Consider the following 26197-nt stretch of genomic DNA (forward strand, 5'->3'; position numbering starts at 1 on the left):
ATTTGGAGTGCAATTTCTTATTCTCTTGAATAGGATTAATGTCCAGTATAAAAAAATTTTACATTTCTTTGTTTTTATGTGGTACTATACCTTTAAAAGGAATAATAATCATACTCAGTTCAGAGATTTCATTTTACATTAAAATTGCTTCCCACACATAGTAATGAAGCATGATGATCACATCCCTGGAAAACTCCACATACATAACTTACAACAACTGTGATTTCAAATCAAATCCTTAGAAAAGTTTAAGGGCACACTGTCCATAATCTTCTACAAGTATTTAGGTACACTCACTAATAATATATGTTTCTCTAAATAAATATATGTTTCTAGATGACATTGTTTGGTGTTAAAAGCAAAAATAAATCTGATTTTTTTCCAGGGAAGTTGTTTTGTATCATGAGCCTGGTAGGAAATGTGAAGCTGAATTATCACTAATTCCAGAATGAATTAATGCACAGAGGAAAAGTTGTGGATAGATAATGATGCAGGAGATAATAAAGAAAAAAGGTCAAGAAATATAATTTATCATGATAGGAAGAAAACAATAAGGTGTTAAAATTTAGGAAGAGTCATATTCGTGGAATCTGCAAAAACTCAGGCTAATTATAAATTTAACTATTTATCTACTGGTACCTCTACTAAAGGAGAAAAAAAGAGCTGCAGCACTCAAAATCACTGATAATGTAATAAGTATACATTTTATGTATATAAATAATATCAATAACCATGTCTGAATTTTCAATGTAATTATAAACAAGCAAGAGTAAGGCAATATTCACTGAGTCTGTATGTGCTAGGTACTTACTAATTGCTTCACTTATTTTTACCTCATTTAATCTTCACTACAACTGCATGAGACAGATACAGATGTCTTACAGATGAGTTTAGGTAATCTGCCTAAGGTCACACGGGCGGTAAGTGACTGGACTGAGATTGAAGCCTAGGTGTAGCTCTTAACCACGATGGTTTTTAGTCTCAAAATGTAACTGGGTCATTTGTTTTTAAAAATCTTGGCCTTAAGGGTGAAAGGGCATGGGTGATAAGGCTTCCCATTATGGAAAGAATAAGCCACAGGAATAAAAGGCACCGCATAAGGAATACTGGTCAGTGGTACTGTAATAGTGTTATATGGTGACAGACGGTAGCTGCACTTGTGGTGAGCACAACATAATGTATAAACTTGTGAAATCACTAGGTTGTACACCTGAAATTAATGTAACGTCGTGTGTCAACTATACTCACATACAGAAAATTAAACCAAGAAGGAAACAAAATTTCAACTATTTCCAGGAAAAAACCCACAAAAAATAGAGAGTACAATCACTCTGTCCTCTGTATATACCTCTATTATTGAATGTAATACACTGTATTGTAGTTATTTGCTTTCAATCCTGTCTCCATCTCCAGAATGGAAGCTTCCTGGCTGTAGGGAGCACATGTAATTGCACAGAAAAATGGCTCAGTTAATATTTATTGACTCAAATTTGAATACTAAATTACACTCATTAAAAGAAAAAAATTTTGGCCTTTTAAAAATAAAGTTTTGTTGAATGAAAAGTGAGCTTTGAATTTTAGATTAGATGTTCATTTCTATTCTATAGGAAATAAATCTGTGGAAAAGAACAGGTATTCTAAGCCACTGGAAGTTCAGGTACAACGTAAAGAACTAGGAACTAAACTCCTCATGTTCCCTATTTAAGGTACTCTACCATATTTAGGTGCTATTCAGTTTACGAGGTATCAAATCAAAGATATTTTTGCAAATATTTCTCACTGGAATTAATTCCCATACCTTCCCGATGTGTTCTTCAGTATGGCGAGGGCATCTGGATAGCCGTCCATGTTGTAGTCCCCAATATGAAGGGTAATAGGAAGCGGTATTTCAGTTGGTCGTTGCTCATGCACAAATGGCACAAAGCCCCAGAGTGTGCCCTTGTTACTGAACTCCTGTAGGACTGGAACCCACTATGGAATAAGAGGAAAAAGATTAGATTTTACAGTTACTTTAGAAAAAAAAATTCACCATTTTCAAAACAAACGATCTATTAAAAGTCTTCATAAGCATCATCTTACTTCAACTTCTTTATCTCTACAATCTAAGCGTGTTATTATTTACTTTGATGAACAGATGACTGATACTCTAGAAAGAATAAAGCCCCGCTGAAATTTCATCACTAGTCATTTTTCCTTGAACTGGTACATGGAGCCTTTGAAAGTTTTTCCCCAAATCACAGAATTTTAGGTTTGAATTGATGTTGATTCCTATAGTTGAAATCCCCCATTTTAAAGCCGTGTTGAGTGGAAATGTAATTTCAAGTTAATATTTTTTAAGGATTTATTTACTTATTTTAGAAAGGAGGGAGAGAGATAGAAGGAGGGGGAGGGGCAGAGGGAGAAGGCGACAGAATCTCAATCAGACTCCTGCTGAGCACGGAGCCCAACAGGGAGGGGGCTCGATCTCAAGATCCTGAGATCAGGACCTGAGCAGAAACCAAGGGTTGGATGCTTAACCGACTGAGCCACCGAGGCACACCGCAAATGAATACTTTTAAAAATTGGAGGAAAATGTAATATTATCTAATACTGATGTCCTTCCAGGAGGATCAGCTTAGGAAGAAAGTTAGAAGATGACAGAATCTCCCTTGTTCCCCTGCTCTGCCTTTTATAAATGATGATGACTTCAGTCACCATCTTCAAAGCCAAGAGTTCTGAGGCTTCCTGACAACACCAGCCCTGAAGAAGCTCTGCCTGTCCAGGGGGATGAGTTTTGCCATCTAAACAGCTGGAATCTACTATTAGTAAGTTCTTTACTTTTGTATTGATTATAATGAAGAGAACAGAAGTATAAGTTGATTTCAAAAAGAGCTTTTGGAAATCCATTTCTCTTTTGAGTGCCCTAATCTAATAATCTAATGCAAACTAAAGATCTGAAGAGCGGAAATCATACCATTAAAATTATAAACATGCCCATAATTAGTTAAAGTATGGATACTGGCACACACCCTAGAGATGTTCAAACAGGCATAGTTGGCTTGAAATGACAGCAGGCTAAACATGCCTACATATGTTTCTTTTAAGCAGGTGACTCTATATGGCCCCAAGTCAAACGATATTAAAAGTGGTTTCTTGAAAAGGGTTTAGTACATAGGGTACCCCAAACATTTTCTAGGTTTTCCAAAGAAAGCATGACTTGCCAAGGAAAAGAGAAAAAATAGCTAATGATAAATACATACTTATAGAAAACAAGCTATTTTTAAAAAACTTGTTTACATCTTAGATTAATTTTCAATCTTTCTTAAAAGCAAAAATATATTATCATCAAAATGTTTTAATGACTTACTTGACTTTGAAAAAAATCGTTTTGTTTTGGAAGAAGATAGGAAATTTCACAAAATGCTAAGTTATCACAAATTTCTGAAAAGGTTGACAGTTTATTAAAGAGGATAAAGTATTCTTATTAAGGTAAATGTATTAAGGTCTAAAAAGTAAAAAGATTTTTTATTAATATGACAACTTTAACAGTCACCAAAGAACTGTGACATTTATCTTCCCAGAGAGATCCTTTTATCATTTATCTTCCCAGACTGTACAATTTGAAAATATTCTTACAGTGGTCTGTTTCTTGAAGCCAGGCTATAATTACTATGTTTACTTATACTTATGAAACAATGATTAGGTGTCACTTGACCTCATGTTTTCAGTGATTCGAAACTTAAAAAAGCTTAAGATAATATACTTTATGGGTAGAGAAGTTAAATGTTTTGACTGTTGATTGTATGAAGATTTTTCTTTAATGTCTTCATATAAAATGTGGTTTCCTATAAGGGCAATAAAAGTCAGTATGTTATTCTATCATTTCTTTCCCTAAGATAGAAAACAAAACTGATTAATTCTAGTACTATAATACTGGCTTTCTCTGTCTAGGGTTAACAATATGGAAAAATTCTCAATGTTATAACCTATCATTGCCACATGAATCTTCTAAACTGTTTACCTACAAGCTAGAGGTAAAAAGTCAGCTTCAGAGAATGAAACAGATTTAGATAGCACAAATAAAGACAAGATTAGCCTTGACAATAGATGTGATGTTCTTCTCCATAACCTTTTATTACAGTTACAGTACATTTTACAATATTCCTAGCCTATAAAAATGCTAATGGATCATTTAATTACAGGACCAAGAATAGGTCTTCACCAGAAATGATTATAACAGTGCCTTCCCCCTCAATAAACAAACACAAAAAGATTTAAATGTATTTCATTAAATTAAAATGAGGACGTCAATAATTTATATAGGGTTCTCTGTGTTCTGACTCTTCAGATACTTTTCCTAATCTTTGAAGATTTTCTTCAAGAGGGTAACTCTATTGACATTAAAAAACAAGATGATATACCTGTTTCGTTCCAGATCTTGCTAAGTAAATGATGCTTTTCTGGCAGCTTTTATCTTCACAGCCTGGCAGTAAGTGATCCATGTGTCCATCTCCATCTGCCAAGAGAAACTTCAAGAGTCCATTAACGGCTACAAAATAGAGTGTTCTCGTATGGCAGATTACATTTCCTAATTGTTCAAAGTCTGCATCAATCTGGATAAATGGAAGAAACTGACGTATGACTTTGTAATAAATGTGATTCAATTAAAACAATTACTCTGGCCCTTGCCATCTATTACCTGGATTGTATCTTGTTTTAGATTGCTCACTTTTCTGTAGTTAAATATTTATCCAATGTTGGGAAAAAACCCCGTTTCAGGCTTTAATGTTAAAATCACCAATTTTCAAACAATGTGGCTTTTGACTTATTTACATAATTATCATTGCTGCCACAGAAGAAAAACAAGCATATCAATAGTAACTCATTATTATACGGCTTATTTTACATGTGTCTTTACACATGTTCTTAAGTATCTATTATGTAGTATGAACTTCAAGAGTTCTAAAGCTCTTAGCACCCTGGCGTTTAAAAAGCATCAATAAATTTTTATCAATAAAAAGACAAATGAAGAGAATACAGATGTCATTTCCAGCTGACTGGTTTTTAAAAAGCTATACAGTGGGGGTGTTTGGATTGCTCAGTTGGTTAAGCATCTGATTTTGGTTCAGGTCATGATCTCAGGGTCTTGGGATTGAGCTCTGCATCGGGCTCTGTGCTCAACGTCGAGTCTGCTTTGTCCCTCCGCACCCCCTCCACCCCCATTCATGCTTTCTCAAATAAATACATAAAATCTTAAAAAAAAAAAAAGCTGCACAATGTTTTGCAAAGACCTTCAGACATGAGGTTACTGAAGAACCTGGAATCAATTCCTCTAATGGTCTCTCCTACCTACTGCCCCTTACCTGATGGGGTTTACAGATTTTGATGTCCTAGAGTTAAATCTCTACAGTGACGTGCACAGTGGAATAGTCATTTAGATTTTAAATTTTGTATTGTTTCATTCACTGATTTATTTGCTATGGTTTAACATATAATGTATGTCTGAGGTAAGTGCCTTCAGTTTGAAGGAGATAATAAGGATTGGCAGTAGAGAAACAGTCTTCCATGTGCAGGCTTACATATTAAGAAAACACAGAATCTTAACAAGCCTATCCTGTCTTCAGTAATATATTCAAAAGGGAAAAAATAATTTTAGGCTAAGTGGGCTGAAAATCTAGGCAATGGAAGCTCACCTCAGCAAGGGAAGATAAGAGGTGCAGCAGAGTGAAAAATAAATTTCTTTCATTTAATTTCATGGTTTAATTACTTACAATCCTTACGATTAATATCATTTGTGGTAATAAACCCTTACATAGAGGAGTAAAACATTAAATAAAATAGTTGAATTAATAACGGAAAGTATGGAGAACATCTGTGCTTTGACAGTTTATGGATTTGGACTACTGAGAAAGAAGCTGAGAGAGAGGTGCAACTCTAGGCAGGAATACTTGGAAAGGAAAAGGCTTTTCAAGGGCATAAACATATATCATGGTTAAAGATAAATAAAAAAAAAAGAGCTAGCCAAGTAAGAATGAATTAAATGCAAAATGTGATTTATAAGCAGGCTCTAGGAATATCATAGACCTCATTAAAAGCCAAACCATTTTATTGCAAATTAATGGGGGGACCAATTAGAAGACCATTACTAAGTCTCTGCCCTTCATTTTTACCCAATGGCAAAATACTCAGATTAGATTCTGATTTACACTTTTATTTTCTCCTAGTTTCCTTTCTTCCAAATAGCTTTCTGTTTCCTACAATTATTTCAACTGTGACTTAGCTGATATTTAATGCTGGCAAATAACCATCTAATAAACATATAACAAACTCATGTGATAACTCATAATCATGCCTTTTAGTATAAATTATCAGCAATATTTTATAGATATGGTCACAGAAATGGAGAACTTTATCAGAGAACGTCTTCCTTGTGCTCTTCCTAAGTGCTATTTTTTGATATTTAGGGGAAGTAATAGAAAAGCTCTCTGAGAGTCCAACTTCACACCCAAAAGAAATTTTAAGTACAAAGTTATTAATTCCTGGGACTTCTTTAAGGAAAGTTTCCAAGTTCATAGACTGGTCCCTCATTCAGCATGACTTCTTCATAGTCACATTATTTCTTAGAGAATTTGCTTAAATGAATATTAGTTCCTAGCCTTGGGCCTTTGATTCATGTGAAATTTATTTTTCTGAAACTATTTTCTTCCCTAGGCATAAAAGCTAAAGTGTTATTAAAATAACAACCATAAATCTACATATAAGCACAAATAACATTTTCATGAAAAATAACTATTTTCCAAAACAAAAACGTTTTGCAAGAAGAGTGGCATTACCTGCTTTAACAGAAAGAAGCTGGATTTTCATGCTGCTTTTGTACTCAATCTGTTGTTTTGGCTGACAAATGTGAAAATGTATAGCTGGAAGAAGTATTTTAATAGTTTTTTCAGATAACTCTGGATCTTCTTCCATACTACCACAAAACTCAACAAATGGTAATTTCTTAAAGCTTAGCCACAATGAAAAATCCAGAGACGTAGAATGAAGTTTTCCTACTCTTAATTAAAATCTAGTAATCAATTTTGCATTTTGAATAGATATTTTACCATTGCATGACTTTGTAAAACCACACATCAAAACATTTGGAAGATACTGATTCACTGAGTTATACAGATTTTCCAAATGTTGAAATATTTCATTACACAGTATCAAAAATTTCCATTTGTTAATATCACCATCAATCTCATCAAAAAGGTCTTTACGAATTGGGAAGCTGTCAGTTCATAGTAGCAGATTACAGTTTTCTAAACTCCCAATTTTTGCTTGAGATATTAAATTTTATCATTGGCACCTTCCTATCAATTGTTATCTTGAAGAGACAACTTCATTTTGTTCATTTTAGAGAAAATGTCTACCAAACCCCAATGCGAATAACCATAGTTTGTCAGTTGTTCTTTCAAGTAAAAAATGGTGCTACATTAAAAAAAAAAAAAGTGGTTAGTTCAGCTTACAATCCAATTGCCCTAGTGCTTTTCATCAAGAAAACCACGATATTCTGTGCAGCAGAAAAGTTTTATGTACTTATTTCCTGACAGAGTATTAAAAAGGTGTGTACTCAAGAGTCAAGATCTAATAAAATTATTTTTCACTGCTTCATTGAGTTTTCTTAAGTGAAACTATTTTTCTTGTTTCCTTCTTCCTCTTTCTTATTTTAACACTATGAGTGTATAATGGTGAAGAATACAATGCATGCTAATAAAGTGCTACTGCTCTGGTTTGTGCTAAATGGCATGCGGCTTCACTCACCATTGCTTTTACCTTATCAGAGCTAGCGCCCAACACTGTGAAAAAGGCCAACTGGATCTTAATATTATTATGCAGATAGTTTTGACCTTATGGACGCCCTGAAAGAGTTGCAGGAAGCCCTCAACCACAGCTCTATACTTTGAGAGGTTGCACCAATAAGTGAATTACCAAATACTCTGATTTTTGCCACTCTGATAAGTGAAAATGGTATTTCATTGTGGTTTTAATTTTTAGTTTTCTTATTAAAATGTTGTTGGTCTTTTTCCTGCCAATTTGCAGGAGTCCATTCTACATTAAGAAAATTGTTCTTCTGTTTGTGATTTATTAATATTTTTCTTTGTAGCATCTAGGTTTTTCCTTATAAGTTATAAGACCTTTGAAATTCACAGTAGTTGGGGATATTATTTTTGCTTTTAGGTCTTTGATTCACCTAGAAGTTATTTTGGCTTAAGCTATGAGTTATGATCCTACTGCACTTTTTTAGAGATAGATAAATCCAGTTGTCCCATACCAACTAGTGAATGATCCAGTTTTCAGGAAACTCATTATCTCTTTATGATTTTTATCTGTAAAATGATCAAAGGGAACATAATTTGGCTACTGCAAAGGGTCATTGTGAGGATTAACTGTGGGGGAAAGAATATGGGAAATACTGTAAAAAAGTAAATAACCACAATGGAGTATATTATCTCTCTATATATCCTCTACCACTATGGCATGTTGTGTATACTTAGGACAGTGGTATACTGTGCTTAGTAGGTAGGCAATAGAGTAAAGAAAAATGTGTAACTCCTAGAAGGACAGACTGATTTTTCTTCAGAGTTCTCACTTCCAGGACGCACTTAATGCTTACAGTAGGAAACACTGAAACATTTGGTCATGAAAAATTAAAGTAATTTAGAATTTGATGAATGTTACTCCATAGATGGAGAAAAAAAAAATTAAGTAGAATGGCTGAATATTTAGAACTATAACCTGGAACTCTTGAGTTCAATAACAAAAATAAATCAGTAATTTCTGAATTACAGAGTAGAACATGTCATGACAGCTCGAACGGGGAATAAGTCAAAATGACTCCTTCCACCATCTGGAAAATTTACTCATGGATGGCTATAGCATGCGCAAGATATAAATACCACAAGTCACACAACTAATTAATGTTAGAAGGTTCTAAATAGAATTCAAGGATTTAACTTTTAACATGGGTAACCCAAGGCTGAAAGATTTCTGTAGAGGGCTTTTAAAATTGAATTTCTTGCTAAAATAGACCCAGAATATAAGCAGAAGCAACAGCTTCCCCATCACATTTGTCAAGAGGCATGTAAGACACGTGACAGATAATGTATGCACATATTAAACTACATTTCTTGTGGTTATTAATATAAAGCTGGAAATACACATGCTGAAATAAAAAAACATTTACCAAAAATCCATTTCCTTCTTATTTCCATTGTAATATATGAAGTATATCTACTTTATATTTTTCAGAACACATCATTAACATAAGAGAAATTATTGACACAGAAATAAATTGAATCTGATACAAAACCTATTACAATAGCCAGATTAGACTTTTTAAGAAAATAAAGCTCAGACTTGCAAAATGGTGAAATATATTAAAAAAGAGGGCATGAATGAAAATATTTAATTTCTTTAGCTTTAAAAAAAAGTTCATAAACCAAAGCATGACAATGAGAAACAGCTGCTATATTTTTAAAAAATGAGAAAAAAAGAATATCACATTATCATGTCAAAGGTATAAACTTAATTTCTTTAAAATATTCATTTTTAAATAACAAAATTATGAATACATACATCAGCTTACTTAATTTTGTTTCAGACGTTGAATAGCACACAGGTTGGTTTTTAATTGTGTTCATATAAACATAGTATTAACATAGTTATGTGATTAAAGACGAGTCTCCAAAGTGCCAGGGCCTTAACAATTTCACCAATAAGAAACACATATTGTCAAAGAATATGAATATGATCAAAAGAAAAAATTATAATTCCTTAAGATGCTGCTGGTTACTATCAGACATGGTAATGCTGGATAAAATACATAAAGTGAGCCAAATTTGTTTTTATATATATTTACGCTTTGTGAGTAGACAGTCATGAAATAAGACTTTCATAATGACAGATTTCTCTTGTCAATTCTATTATTTGTTTTTACTGATGATAAAATATTTTTTGTCATTTCAATACCTAAATGTCTATTAGGCTTTAATGTCTCCAGGATACTTATCTGCTGATGCTTTCTGTTTGCTGAATATACTGATTCTTTGACTACTACGTGTTAATGATTTTTTTTTCCTTATTAAGAATTTTATAAAAGTCATGGCCTATTCCATTTTCTGTTCTCAGTTTTCCTTGCTCTACTATGTGAACAGAGGTAAAAACCAACTATTCTGGTGAGAAGGATGTAATAGGGTAAAGAGGCCTAATTCCAGCTCCATCACCAGTAGGTACATGAGAGTGGAAATGTCTCCTAAACATTGTGCATGGTAATGGTCTTGTTTATTTTACATCTGAATCTATGAGGAGGGTGAAGGGAGGAAAGTTCAATGTTATTTTTAAGATTCTTATGATTAAATCCACAACTCTGTACCTATTATTTTATATTAATTAGCAAATATGCTGTGAAATTATAATTCTTATTTTTCATTACCAAAAATGAACACTGTACATTTATTTAACTACGTATGGGTATAGTAAAAATTTTTCCATAATGTTCATGCATCATATAAAATGAAGAGAAATATTCCTATTAAAAATGCTTTAAAACTTTTGAATATATCTTTAAATATCAAATCATATATTATTTAAAACCATGTTGGTAACATACCAGAAAAAGTCGATTCTACTTGTTCATAACTGATTAGCTTAGCTTAACACCCTCCTTATTTTCCACTATGTTGAATAAAGAGTATTTATTACTTTCTCTATTTATTTATTTCAGAGTGCTCCCAATATAACATGAAATTGTGTGTGGGGGATCATTTTAAAATTAGCTCATTTAAATGAAAGAGATTAAAATTTTTCTTTCAGGTCTTTAATCCTAGTAATAAAGTAATTTATCAAGACAGATTATCAGCTAAGTCAACCTATAATCTGAATTCTAAAAATAAACAAGAAGCTGAAACAAAATCCTATTTTTTGCTTTGTAAATTTATTAATGTCTGTTGCATTGAGTAGGGAAAGGTGGCTGCTAGTCACTTCCTGTCAATACAATTCTGCAACAAAAATAAGGCCTTCACATCAAAAGAACAAAATGCATTTAAACATGAAAATCCACACTTGCAAAAAGGCAGCAAAATCACTCAAACTCTTGTTTTGATAAGAGTAAGGAAGCAAACAATGATAGTACAAGTAAAGTTAGTTTATTTAATAAAATCTTTATATACAAAAGCTTTAAATAAATGCTAACAACCCAGTATTTTATATTTGGGCAGAGATCAGAAAATGCATACGATGAAAGTTGTCCCACAGAATTCTTGGGATATGCAGACATGTTTGGGTGTAGTAGAATGGGAAAGTTTTTGCTTTTAAGATTGTTTAGTTACTAAAGTGCTTGGCCAATTCAGTTTTTCCATCTGTAAAATGAGAAGGCTAGATTCCATGACATTCTAAAATGCTATCCATAGGAGTTAAGATAGTGGAGAAATAGGGGTACCCTGGGCTTTCCTTGTCCCTTGCACACAGCTGCATTAAGGTCAGATCACTTGGAACACCAAGGAAATCGATCTGAGGATTGGAAAAAGGATCTCCACGGTTGGAGGGAGACAGTGTGGCAGGTGGGAGATGCATGGAAGTGAACTGGGGGAGAGAAAAACTGCACGTGGCAGAGGCGAGGGAACCCTTTCCGCAGGGAAAGGAAAAGGAAAGATAAAGGGGTTGAGAGAGAGTGGCATCGTGTTCACACAAGAAGAAAACCTCTCTGGACCACAGACTGGGGAGCCAGGAGAATTGAGTGTTGCAGGATATTTTTGCAAACAGTGTGTGGAGCTCAATCTCTGAGGTTTTGGAAGTGTGAGACATTCACCAGAGGTTTGGTTCACACTCCTGGGGAGAAGGAGGGCTCTGGTCCGGGAGTGTGCACAAACTGGTGTAGAGATCTCCTGAGTTGCACTGGGAGGGATCGTTCCCCTTCCTGGAGTACACCTGGAAAAGGTTATATTGTTGCCTCTTCAAGTACAAAAGACCCTGTAGGCGCCAAAATATGGCCTTTCATCTGCAGCGCACGAAGGTGCACACAGAGGGTGGATAAGTAGGACACTGCTTTTCCTGGTGCCACACCATAGATTCCATGCACCGAACAGGCGTGGGACTGTTTTTTAGGACAAAGGTCACTAGTCACAGTGCAGCAAGACTCTAATCCTGAGGAGGGAGTGGATCCTCGCTGTGCTAGCTCCTTCAAGATTTGGAGTTTTGAATCCCAGCTGTGACAAACTGTGACAAAGACAACACTCAGGAGACTTGTGGTGTTGGACAGCCCTTGCTGTTCTGTGAGGATTTCCTGAACAGCGGGGAGGTTGGGGGGAGGTGAGAGCTCCTGTCCGGGGATGAGAGAGTGGGGTGCTACCATTTTACCCTCACCACCAACATAGTGGGACATGAAAGAGCAGCACAGTGGCCCCAGTGGAGGTAGGAGCCACTTATATTAAACACCACACCTCCTGTACTTGGCAAGTGCATTTTTACAGGGGCAAGACAGACTCTGAGCCAGCACAGCAGGCCTCTCCCCAGAAGAAGAGCAGAGACAGTATGCTGGATGCACTGAGTCTACTGAGCAGTGCTTCAGAACATCCCTTCAGCTCTGGTAAAAAAGGACAAGGCTGAATTTTATTTTTTTTCTTTATTCCTTTTATTTTCTTTGGAATCAAAGAAAAGCTTAACATAGTGAAAAATAAGTAGGGTGTTAAGCTTAAAAGGTTCTATTAGTATGCTTTCTCATTTACTTCTCTCTCTTTCTTTTTTTTTTTTCATTCCTTTTTCTTAACTCTTTATTTTGGATCAGGCTCCCCCCACCCCACCAGGCTTATTCTAACAAACAGATCAAAGAACACCTACATAGAGGTCCAAGTAAGGAGGAACTCTGTGAGGACTGATCTGTGGGAAAGAGTAGCCAAAACACAACAGCAGAGTGCAAACAGCATAGCATCAGAAACATTTCCTCAATGTCCAGGCTTTGGAGAGTGTATGACTTCTTTTAAATACAGCAGTACTCTGAGGTGCAGGACACATAACAAGATTCCATAATACAAAAAAGACAAAAACTTAGCCAAGATAACAAGACAGAGGAATTCTCCCCAAAAGAAAGGTCAGAAGGATATGAAAGCCAGGGACTCGTGCAAAACAGATATAAGCAATATATCTGAACAAGAATTTAGAATAATGGTCGTAAGAATATTAGCTGGACTTGGAAAAAGCATAGAAGATAGAAGAGAAACTCTTAGCTGCAAATATAAAAGACCTAAAAACTAGACAGGCTGAAATAAAAATGCTATAACTGGGATGCAAAACTGGATATAATCACAATGAAGACTGAAGTAGCAGAGAAGAGAATAGGTGATATGGAAGATAAAATTATGGAAAATAATAAAGTTGAAGAGAGAGGGAAAGAAAACTATTAGATCATGAATACAGACTCAGGCAACTCAGCAATTCCATAAAGTGAAATAATATTCATATCATAGGAGTCCCAGAAGGAGAAGAGCAAGAAAAAAGGGTAGAAGGTTTATTTGAACAAATTATAGCTAAGAACTTCCCTAATCTGGGGAAAGATATGGGCATATAAATCCAAGAGGCAGAGTGAACTCCATCAAAATCAACAAAAACAGGTCAACACAATGGCATATCATAGTGAAAACTGGAAGATACAAATATAAAGAGAGAATTCTGAAAGCAGCTAGGGATAAAAAGTCCTTAACCTACAAGGGTGGACACATAGGGTTAGCAGCAGATCTGTCCGCAGTAACTTGGCAGGCCAGAAAAAAGTGTCATGATATATTCAACATACTAAATGGGAAAAATATGCAGCTATGAATACTCTATCCAGCAAGGCTGTCATTCAGAATAGCAGGAGAGATAAAGAGTTTCCAAGAGAAGTAAAAACTAAAGGAGTTCATGATGACTAAACCAGCTCTGCAAAAAATATTACTCTGAATGTAAATGGACTCAATGCTCCAATCAAAAGACATAGGGTATCAGAACGGATAAAAAAACAAGACCATCTATATGCTGCTTACAAAAGACTCATTTTAGACCCAAAGACATCTCCAGATTGAAAGGGAGGGGGTGGAGAACCATTTATCATGCTAATGGACATCAGAAGAAAGGTGGAGTAACTATATATATATATATATATATATATATCAGACAAACTAGATTTTAAACTAAAGACTGTAATAAGAGATGAAGAAGGATACTATATCATGATCAAGGGGTCTATCCATCAAAAAGATCTAACACTTGTAAGTATTTAGGCCTCTAACTTGGGAGCAGTCAAACATATACATCAATTAATAACTAACTTAAAGCAACCCACTGATAATAATACAATAATAGCAGGGGACATTAACACCCCACTCACAGCAAAGGACAGATCAGGTAAGCAGAAGATGGACTTAACATATATTCAGAGCATTCCATCCTAAAGAAGCAGAACACACTTTTTTTTCGAGTGCACATGGAACATCCTCCAGAATAAATCACATACTGGGTCACAAATCAGGACTCAACTGGTACAAAAAGACTGAGCTCATACCACACATACTTTCAGACCAAAATGCTATGAAACTTCAAGACAACCACAAGAAAAAATTTGGAAAGACCACAATTACATGGAGGCTAAACAACATCTTACTAAAGACTGAGTGGGGCAACCAGGAAATTAAAGGATGAAAAAAAAATATGGAAGCATGGGGCGCCCGGGTGGCTCAGTCATTAAGCGTCTGCCTTTGGCTCGGGGCGTGATCCCGGGGTCCTGGGATCGAGCCCCGCATAGGCCTCTTCCGCTGGGAGCCTGTTTCTTCCTCTCCCACTACCCCTGCTTGGGTTCCCTCTCCTGCTGGCTGTCTCTCTCTCTGTCAAATAAATAAATAAAGTCTTTAAAAAAAATATGGAAGCAAATGAAAATGAAAACATGACATTTCAAAACCTTTGGGATGCAACAAAGGCAGTCCTTAGGGGGAAGTATATAGCAATATAGGTCTTCCTCAAGAAGCAAGACAAGTCTCAAATATACAACCTAATCCTACACCTAGAGGAGCTAGAAAAAGAACAGCGAAGAAAGCCTAAAACCAGGAGAAGAAGGGAAATAATAAAGATTACAGCAGAAATCAATGGTATAGAAATTAAAAAAAACAAACAAAGCAGGAGAACAGATCAACAAAACTAGGAGCTGGTATACTGAAAGAATTAAAAAGATTGATAAACCTCTAGCCAGACTTATCAATCACTAATAAAACAGGTAAGATCACAACCAACACCCCAGAAATACAATTATAAGAGAATATTATGAGCAATTATATGCCAACAAATTGGGCAATCTGGAGGAAATGGATAAATCCCTAGAAACATATAAACTACCAAAACAGAAACAGGAAGAAATAGAAAACCTGAACAGTCCCAAAACCAGCAAAGAAATTGAATCAGTAATCAAAAATCTCCCAACAAACAAGAGCCCAGGGCAAGATGGCTTCTCGGGGGAATTCTATCAAACATTTAAAGAAGAACCAATACCTATTCTATTGTCCACAATATCCAAAATATGGAAAGAGCCCAGATGTCCATGAATATAGAAGGTGTGATAGACATATACAATGGAATATTACTTAGCCATCAAAAAGAATGAAATCTTGCTATTTGCAAGGATGTGGATGAGCCTAGAGTGTCTTATGCTAAGTGAAATCAGTCAGAGAAAGATAAATTTCATATGACTTCACTCATATGTGGAATTTAAGAAACAAAACAGATGGACATAGGGAAAGGAAGGAAAAATAAAATAAGATAAAGACGGAGAGGGAGGCAAACCATAAGGGACTCAAATACAGGGAACAAACTGAGGATTGCTGGAGGGCGGTGGGTACGGGGCTGAGGTAACTGAGTGATGGGCATTAAGGGTACTTGATGTAATGAACACTGGATGTTATACACAACTGGTCAATCACTAAATTCTACTGCTGAAAGTAATAATACACTATATGTTAACTAAAATGAATTTAAATACATCTAAAAAAAGATGCATTCTACCCAGTGGTGTTTTACAGAAAAAACAACTGAAAAAAAATGCCATGCATAGGGGCCCCTAGGTGGCTCAGTCAGTTAGGCCTCTACCTGTGGCTCAGGTCATGATCTCAGGGTCCTGGGATCCAGCCCTGCATAGGGCTCCTTGCTCAGCGGGGAGCCTGCTTCTCCATCTCCCTCTGCCTGCTGCTCTCCCTGCCTGAGCTCTCTTTCTCTCTGTCAAATAAATAAATAGAATCTTTTTTAAAAAATGCCATCCACAGTCCACTTTCACTAAGGTCACAGTATAGTTTAATAGCATAGGCTCAGGTGTCACAAGAACTTGGGTTCAAAACTTAGCTTAACTTAACATGAACGTTGATAATAACCACTAATTAGGGTTATCTTACAACTTCTGCCTAGACTTGTCTTTCATTAAAATATGTATCTTTGGGAGATTCACATTTGAGATTCTTTTATAACTGGCAATATTTTAATTAGACATGGGTAGTTTAGAAGTATTAATAAAAGGTAAGTTTCAAAAATATGTAGACTAATATGAAATATTCTTCTGAAAAATAAAGTCTAGCACGCTAATTTTGAAATTTTCATGAAAAAAGTATCTTAGAGGATTTTAGTCATCTGGTTGTATAATCAATGAGCTAATAAGCACTTTTCTCAGAAGATAAACATCTTTAATTCCCTTCACAACTATGGAGTAGTTATAATTTCCATTGAAGACCACAATTTATTTAGGACAGCTATTAAACAACCAAATATGCATCTTTATTAATACTGAAGAAGTTATAAGGACATCAAGCTTTCACGTCTTGGCTCCCTGTCTTTAAGAAGTTCATTTTCCCACCTTATAATATTAATAAAAGATTCTTCTATATGGAATGTCTCAAACAGTGCTGGCTTGTTCTGGTTCTGGTTGAATTTTGTTTCACTGGTTGTCTGTGAACGTCTTGTCAGAAGGATGGGGAAAGACGAAATAAAAACTGGTAACAGTGGTAAAACCATTACTCTCACAAGATACTCACTTTCAAGATTAAAATCTTTATTATCCATCCTTTTCAAAGGAGAAATAGGAAATCAAACTTTATCTAGTTGCTAAGTTCATAAGGAAAGTGAACTGAACAATGAATTCTATAGTAATTGTGATCTCTAATTATGTCCTGGGCATTAGTTAAAAGTAAAATATTCTACCTAATAAGAGGTATAAAGAGCCCTCATAACCTTGGTGTTTAATTCACATATTTTCCTAATTATTAATCCCTTTATTTTAAATAATCAGTCAACAGAATATAACAATCAGCTTGACTAGATTAATTTCTCACTGATTTAAAATTATATAATGTTATAAATACAAAGGGCTATAGAAATGATGTCCTTTACCTCTATCATTTACAGATGGGAATATTAAGTCTCAGAAAGATTACATTGTTTTTCCAGTAGCACATGGAGAGGAAGGGCTGAGACCTGACTCCAGTCACATGTTCCTTCAACCATGCAGCCTCTATTTGGAAACAGTCAGAACCAGCTAATCATTCAATTTGTTAGGCATAAGTCACTGTACAACATCAGAATATTGACATCATCTTTCCAACAACCTTCTCCATAAGAGCACCATTTAGTTAAAGGTACCAGAGCGACTGAAAAGGGTTATTCATCTGTGAAACAATTGAAACATCATTTATGATCACATTTACAATTATTCAAATTATGTTCATAAACATTGAAAAAAATAAAAACACCAAGCCTAAAGCTGCAGTTCTCATCTTTTTTCCCACTGTGATACAAAGGAAGGGTATGCCCTGGAGTGGATGGGGGAAGAGAACAAATAATCCCTTAACATCTGCTAAGTCCTAGTAGAGGATCTTTTATGTATACTATCACATTTAATTCTGAAAAAAACCCATAAAAATATTATCTTATTTTACAGTTGAGAACAATGATCCTTGGTGATATTAATCATCTAAGCAAAAAGCCAGTAAGTAGCAGGTAAACCTGGGGTTTGAAATTAAGTCTAAGTTTATTATCCAAGACTGTCTCCTTCCCTTATTGAAACTGACATTTTTCAAAGGTTCAATCATAATTAGAGACCTGGCAAACAGCTGGGGAATAATGTTTTTCTCTGGATTTTAAGGGAGGGACAGTAATGAAGAATACATTCTTGAATATGACTTTACCTTATTCTGAGGTGATCAGTTCAGGTGTAAGAAATATGAACATGCGTTCTAAAATATTTCACTGAGCAAAGCATATTAACACTGTATTTATTAACCACAATATAAGGTGGTCAAGTAACTTTCATAAGTTTATATAGTTAGGGGAGGAGGCGAGATTAATACCAAAAATTGTCTGACTTCAGAACCATAGGCAAGTTACTTTAGCTCATATACTCAATTTTCTAATCTACAAAACAAGCTGAGTGGACATGAGAGCTCCTTATTGCTTTAAGGGATTGGCCCTCTTTACTGTGCTCCTGGAACAGGAAAAAAAAATGTATTCTTTACCACTGACTGGGTATTTACTAAGCAATATTAAACCTTGAAAATCCCAATGGCTCAAATTGAGTTTTTAAAAGTCACCAATTGCGAAACCCACATCTACATGACTTCACTGTAGATTAAGCTGTATCTTATTAGATATTTCCAGTAGCATTTAAGACATAGCATTCGCCACATCGTTATATTGGCCCACTAGTAGGTACTGTAAAACAACAGTGTTAGTATGTGAAGAGGATTTTAATTGTGTTCCATTTAATTTGGTTAATTACTGATTTTGCTAAGACAATGAAATCCACTAATGTTACTCCCATCCAAAGACCCTCTCCTTAAAACAGGAGTATATTTTTTCTTAGTTTCTTGATAAATGATGTTATTTCCCTATATGAAGATTTATGGTTACAGGAAATACATTTCATTTTATATTAAGTAAACACTTGAATCTAGGGGGAATGAGCTTTAAAAAAAAGTCCCAGACCAAGTAATTTCAGAGATTTTTTTTTTAAATGTATGATTCATTTCTTGAAACCATGTTTCCAGGCAAATTATGTATCTTTATGTGGGTGAAGAACTGTCAGAGTATAATGCTGACACTTGAGTCTATGTAATTTCAACTCTGACAACTAAGAACTTCTGCAGCTTCCTCCTCACCCTGAACTATAGGAATAATCATCAGTCAATATTAGTATAATCTCTCAAACAGGTTGTATTTTATGATACTATGATACTACTCTTACACACAAATATTAGGATTAGAAAATATTCTAAATAATCCACTGTTCTGAGATGAGAAAAAATACATGTTGATTACACATAACACTCAGGAACGTATTTAAAATTAACTTGAAATGAATCACAGACCTAAATGTAACAGGTAAAATTAGAAAACTTATAGAAGAAAACACAGGAGAAAATTGTTCTGTCCTTGGCTTAGGCAAAGATTTCTTAGATATGATGCTAAAAGCATGATGAATAAAAGCAAAATCTGATAAACTGGATTTCAGAAAATTTTAAAACTTTTGCTTTTCAACAGACTCTATTAGGAAAATGAAAGATAAGCCACAGGCTAAAGAGAAAAGATTTTTAAATCATGTATCTTAAGTAAGACTTGTGTTGATAATATACGGTGAAGTCCTACAACTTAATAAGACAGACAACCAATTTTTATAAAAATGGATGAAGAATTGGAATAGATATTTAATTAGAGAAAATATACAAATGGCAAGTAAACACAAAAAAAATGCTCAGCATCATTAGTCATTTGGAAATGCAAATAATAGGCAAAGCAGGATACTACTATACCCTCAACAGGATGATTATAACAGAATGATTTATAACAAAAAAGAATCACAATACTAAATGTTGACAAGGATGTGGAGAAATTGGAACTCCCATACACTGTTGCTAATAACTTAAAGCTATAGCCACTTTGGAGAACAGTTTGGCAACTTCATAAAAGTTAAGCATATACTTACCATACAGACCTAGTAATTTTACTCTTAGTTAATAAGCATGGAAAAATGAAGCCATATGTCTATACAGAGTTTTTTAACAAAGTTTTCATAGCAGTATTATTCATAATAGCTCCAAACTGAAAACATTCTGAAATGTTTGTCAGTGGGTGACAAAGTATGGTATACTCAGGCAATGGAATCCCGCTAAGCAATAAGAAGGATCAAGTTACCGATACATACTACAACATGAAAGAACTTTGGAAACATGATGTTAACTGTAAAAAGCCAGAAATATGGTACGGTCCCATTTATATATAATTTCTAAAATAGGCAAAACTATCAAGACAAAGTAGAACAAGTGACATCAACAAAATGGCAGGCTAGGCACCTCCAGGCTCTTGTTCCCTTACAGGCATACTTAAAATCAAACAAGAAACTCTAATCAACCAAAGAAACAAAATAACCACAAGCAGAACTTACAGAAAGAACTTTGTCAGAACTCTGAAAACAGTCAAAGGTTGACAGCAGCCAAGCAAACTCTGATTTTATTTATTTATTTATTTATTTATTTATTTAGTTAGTTAGTTAGTTATTTTAGAGAGAGAGAGAGAGGACAAGGGTGGGGGAGAGGGAGAGAGAGAATCTTAAGCAGGCTCCATGCCCAGCATGGAGTCTGGCCTGGGGGCCAATCTCATGACCCTCATGAGATCATGATCCAAGGCAAAATCATGAGTTGGACTCTTAACTGACTGAGCCACTGAAGTGCTTTGCAAACTCTGATTTAAAAAAAAGGCAGGTTGAAAATGGCAGTAAAAATTGTGGCATTTCTACTTGTCCCTGCCCTATCCCTCTCAGTGTGACAGCAGTGCTGAAACAGTGATGATTTGTATTTGCAGTGTGAGACCCTGAATACAGAGTGAAGAACAGATCTGATTTGCAAATTATTGTATATGTCTATTTTAACCTGTCTAAGGGTTCCCTGAGAGACAGATGCAAGCTGCTTGTGTTTTTTTGTTTAACATGAAACTCAGGCCAGAAAAGCAGTGGGCACTGCTCAAAAACACTGCAAGGCCCTCAGATGTGTGGGGCTAGACATAAGTGGCTGCCTAAGTCATGGGAGGAAAATCTGAAGGACAGTCTTTATGAAATGTAAAAGTACCTGAGTTAGGGATGGGAAAGGTGACTGATTTAGAAAGCCACATATCTTAGAATGATCTGAAATAATCCCAAGTTTTCACTGTGGGTTGTTCCATAGACTCAGTAGAATCCTGGCTAAGTTCTGAAGGAATGATCCAGCATAGGGTCAATATGCAAAGACTGTTGTTTTTGTTTTTGCTTTTTTTTTTCCTAAGCTACTGGTATTCAAGGACATCTCTGTCAAACATTAGAGGAACATGAGGTAAAGCTATAGAGACTTCAGTGAGTGTACATGACGAGGAATACAGTCTTTGTGGAAAGGTTTGGAAAAGTACCTAAATAAACGGCATGCTTCAGACTAAAGCTCTGGGAAAGGGTAAGAATCTGATTTCCAGAGTTACCACATTGTAATACTCAAATACCCAGTTTACAGCAAAAAATCACAGAGCATACAAAGAAACAGGAAATGACAGCCCATTCCAAGAAATGAAAGTATTGGACAGAAATCATTCTGAAGGAAACCTACACAGACTCAGTAGACAAACACTTTAAAATAAATGTCTTAAATATGTTCAAAGTCCTAAAAAAAACTAAAAACAAAAAATTAAAAAATTAAAAGAACCCAACAAAGAAGTAAATGAAATTAGAGAAATGATGTAAAAATAAGTTGAGGATATCAATAAAAAGATTACAGAAAGGAACCAAATAGGTATTTTGGAACTGAAAAGTACAATGATTGAAATGAAAAGTTCACTAGAGGAGCTCAACATTAGACGTGATTAGGAAGAAGAAACAGTCAACTTCAAGACAGGAAAACTGACCTCAGAGTCTGAGAAACAGAAAAAGGCTTCTGCCTTCAGAGAAATAAAAAGCAGTATAAGAAAACAGTTTGAACAAAATCTGATAATCTTGATAAATGAAAAAATTCTTTTTCATTTAGAAAGATCAACTCTAAAACACACAAATTACCTAAACTGACTCAAGAACAAATAGAAAACCTCATCAAACCTATAATAATAAGTCAAGAAATTGAATCATTAATCAAAAACTTTCTAGGTACAAAAAGTCAAAGTAGATGGCTTCTCTGGTGAATTTTACTAGAATTTATAGAATTAACACCAAATTCTCAAACTCTTTAAAACAATAAAAGAAGAGGGAACACTTTCTAGCTCATTGTATGAGGCCATAATTACCGTGATACCAGAGTCAGATAAAGACATCAAAGGAATGTTATAGATCAATATTCCTTATGCTTATTGTTGCAAAATTCCTCAACAAAATACCAAGAAACAAAATCCAACAGCATATTAAAATGATTACACACCATGAGTAAGTGGGATTTATGCCAGGAATGAAAGGGTGACACAACATACGAAAATCAATTAAGGTAATACATCACAGTGATAAAACAAAGAACGAAGACCCACATGATCATCTCATGTGGTACAGAAAAGGCATCTTATAAAATCCAACACTCTTGATAAAATTTCTCAAAAGTCTATGAATAGAAAGGAACTTTCTTAACTTGATAAAGGGCATTTAGAGCTAACATCATACTCAATGGTGAAAACTTTTCCCCTAAGTTCAAGAACAAGACAAGGATGCCCACTGTCACCACTGCTATTCAACACGGTACTGGAACTTCTAGCCAGAGCAATTAGATAAGACAAGAAATTAATGGTATTCAAATTAAAAGGAAGAAATAAAACTATCTCTATTTCCAGATATGGAACTATATGGAAAAAAACCTCAAAGGATCCACAAGATATAACAATGAGTGAATCTGGGGAAGCTACAGGGCACAATATAAACTCAGAAAAACTGGTTGTGTTTCTATATACCAACAAAAAATAATAACAGCAACAACAACAATAATGGACAACAAAAGCAGAAATAAGCAAGTGGGACTACATTAAATTAAGCTTCTGTACAGCAAAGGAAACCATAAAAAAAATGAAAACACAGCAGACAGGATAAAAAAAAATCTGTAAATCATATTAAACCACCAATTAAAACAAAAGTAGATTAGTGGTTGTCTGGTGCTGGGGGTATGAGTGCAGACTACCTATGGGCATGAGGAAACTTTGTGGGTTAATGGAAGTATTCCAAAATTGGGATTGTGGTCATGCTTGCACAACTGTATCACACTTTACTAAAACTCACTGAACTCTATCTACACTGATAATCAAAATGGAAGACTTTCATGGCATGCAAGTTAAACCGTAATCAAACTGTTAAAAATTTGAAAGAATTTATTTAAGCAGACTCCTCTCAAAGGAATTATTCATTAAACATTTACTAAGTGTTTACTGTGTGGCAACTACTATTCTAGACACTGAAATATAAATGTGAAAAATTATTCTCTGTCTCCAAAAATACTCCTAGGTTAATAGGGGAAACACAAGTAAATAAATAATTGCAAGCGTATAGCAGGTGCTAAAACAGAGAAGGTACAGCAGGAGCAACCTGGAATTGGCAAGTCACTCTAACTTGAAACTCCATCTGATATAATCACCTCATCAATCAAGTATAAGTAAGCACCTTATTTAACCATCCAAAGAACACTTTCAGAGAGCCTATTATGTGTCAGGTACAGTGATTAGTTTGTTGAGAATAACTATTAAGACCTGAAAAGTGAGTAGGGAGTAATGGTGAAAGAGGAGAAAGGGGATTCCAGGCAAAGGATAGCCCACACACAAAGGCTTGGAAATGAAATAGGAAAAGGAGTATGATATATTCAGAGAACTATACATAGATCAGTGTGTCTGTAAAGTCTTCCTGTAGTTAAGTAATGAGAAACCAGACCTAAAAGAGCCTGGTGTGCCACAGTGAGGGCACAGGGAACTTTTAAAGCATTTTAGTTTTGTTTTTTCTACTTTATAAAATTTATTTATTTTGGGGCACCTGGGTGGATCAGTCAGTTAAGGATCTGACTCTTGATTTCAGCTCAGGTCATCATCTCAGGGTCGTGAGATCGAGCCCTGTGTCAGGCTCCATGCCCAGTGTGGAGCCTGTTTGAGATTCTCTTTTCTCTCTTCCTCTGACCCCTCACCCCCTGCTTGTGTGTGCTCTCCCTCGCTCTAAAAAATAAATAAATAAATGAATGAATGAATCAATGAATAAATAAATAAAAATTTAAAAAAATATGTATTTTATTTATATAAGGATTTCAGATTTATTTTGTGTAGAAGTAACACTACAGGGTGGAGAACAGTTTGGAGAGGCACAAGAATAGAGTGGGAAGATCAGTAATCTTTCAATAAGTTAGGAGACAGATGGACTTAAAAGGACAGTTAAAAGAAATATGAAGGAAGTAAGATCCATGTACTTCGGTGGTTTGAGAAATATAGGGCAGTGAATAGTAAAGTAAAACGTTAGGTAGATATTCTGGGAACAGCAGAGGAGAAAAGAGGAAGGCTTTAAAGAATGATTTTGTACTAGGAATTCCTCTCTTGTATCTTTTGGAGAATATATTGAATAAAGAGGATATTAAACTATCTAAAATATTATTATTATTGCAGCTCACATTTATTCAGTATGAATCATGTGCAAGGGACTAGAGCAACAATAAAATATCATTTTATGTTTCTCACAAGTTTAGTTATAATCCCATATTATAATGAGGAAATAATTAGTTATAAAGAGTTTGAATAATTTACCCAGAACTGAAATTTGAATCTAGATCTATGTGAATCTAAAGCCTAAGACAAATCTTTAATAGCAAAATTATACTGCTATAAGTGATTTGTAATAGATTTAAGATAAAATACAAATTATACTTTATAAGTCTTTAATCACTTTTAATAGGTTCGTGCTTGATTTCAAAAAGAGTCTTACATACAATGTACTATATTCCTCTTCTCTGCAGCTGCCATTTATCATAAAATATACCACTGTTTTAAAACTTGGCAGCTTATATTGCCTACAATAGACTCACTTCAGTCCTAAAGACACACAGAAACTGAAAGTGAAGAGACAGGAAAAGATTCCACACAAATGGAATCAGGAAAAAAAAAAAAAAAAGCTAGGGTAGCAATATTATATCAGACAAAATAGACTTTAAAACAAAGATAGTAGCAAGAGACAAAGGGCACTACATAATGTTAAAGGGGAACAATCCAACAAGACGACAGAACATTATAAGGATTATGTTCCTAAAACTGGAGCACCTAAAGACATAAAGCAAATACTAACTGAGCTAGAGGGAGAAATTGACAGTACTGCAATAATAATAGGGGATTTTAACACCCTATTTACATCAATGGATAGATCATCCAGACAGACAGGAAATCAACAAAGAAACAGTGGCTTTGAATGACACATTAGGCTAGATGGACCTAACAGGTATATAAATAGAACACTCCACCCCAAACCAGCATAATACACATTCTTTTAAAGTGCACATGGAATGTTCTCCAGGACAGATCATGTTAGACAACAAAACGAGTCTCAATAAATTTAAGAATGAAATTATATCAAGAATCTTTTCTGACCACGATGGTATGAAACTAGAAATCACAAGAAAAAAATGGAGACAAAACACAAACACATGGAAGCAAATAACATTCTATTAAACAATGAATGGGTCAAAGATGAAATCAAAAAGGAAATAAAAAAATACCAGGAGACAAATGAAAATAAAAATACAACAGTCCAAAATCTTTTGGACTCAGCAAAAGTAGTTGTATGAAGGATGTTTATAGCCAATACAGGGTTACCTCAAGAAATAAGAAAAATCTCAAATACACTGTTTAACCTTATACCCAAAGGAACTAGAAAAAGAAGAACAAATGAAGCCAAAGCTAGTAGAAGGAAGGAAATAATAAAGATTAGAGCAGAAATAAATGAAATAGAAACTAAAAAAGCAATAGAAAAGATCAATGAAACTAAGAGATGGCTCTTTGAAAAAATTGATAAACCTTTAGTCAGACTCATCAAGAGAAAAAGAGAGGACTCAAATAAATAAGAAATGAAGGAGAAGAAAAAACCCCAGAACTATAGAAATACAGAGAACTGAAAAGAATATTATGAAAAATTATATGCCAATTATTTGGATAACCAAGAAAAAATAGAAAATTTAACAGA

The 26197-nt window shown here is 34.7% G+C and overlaps 1 protein-coding gene across 1 annotated transcript in view; it reads right to left on the reverse strand.

Moving 5' to 3' along the window:
• ITFG1 (integrin alpha FG-GAP repeat containing 1) overlaps positions 1-26197 on the reverse strand; it is a 269979-nt gene that overhangs the window by 147046 nt on the left and 96736 nt on the right. Inside the window, exons 9-10 of the mRNA XM_026494703.4 lie at positions 4401-4495; positions 1799-1971 (exon numbers count right to left, since the gene is read on the reverse strand). Of these exons, the coding sequence (XP_026350488.1) occupies positions 1799-1971; positions 4401-4495 (268 nt within the window). The remainder of the gene's footprint in view (positions 1-1798; positions 1972-4400; positions 4496-26197) is intronic.

This window comes from Ursus arctos, unplaced genomic scaffold, assembly GCF_023065955.2.
Source record: "Ursus arctos isolate Adak ecotype North America unplaced genomic scaffold, UrsArc2.0 scaffold_19, whole genome shotgun sequence".
NCBI classification, from domain to species: Eukaryota; Metazoa; Chordata; class Mammalia; order Carnivora; family Ursidae; genus Ursus; species Ursus arctos.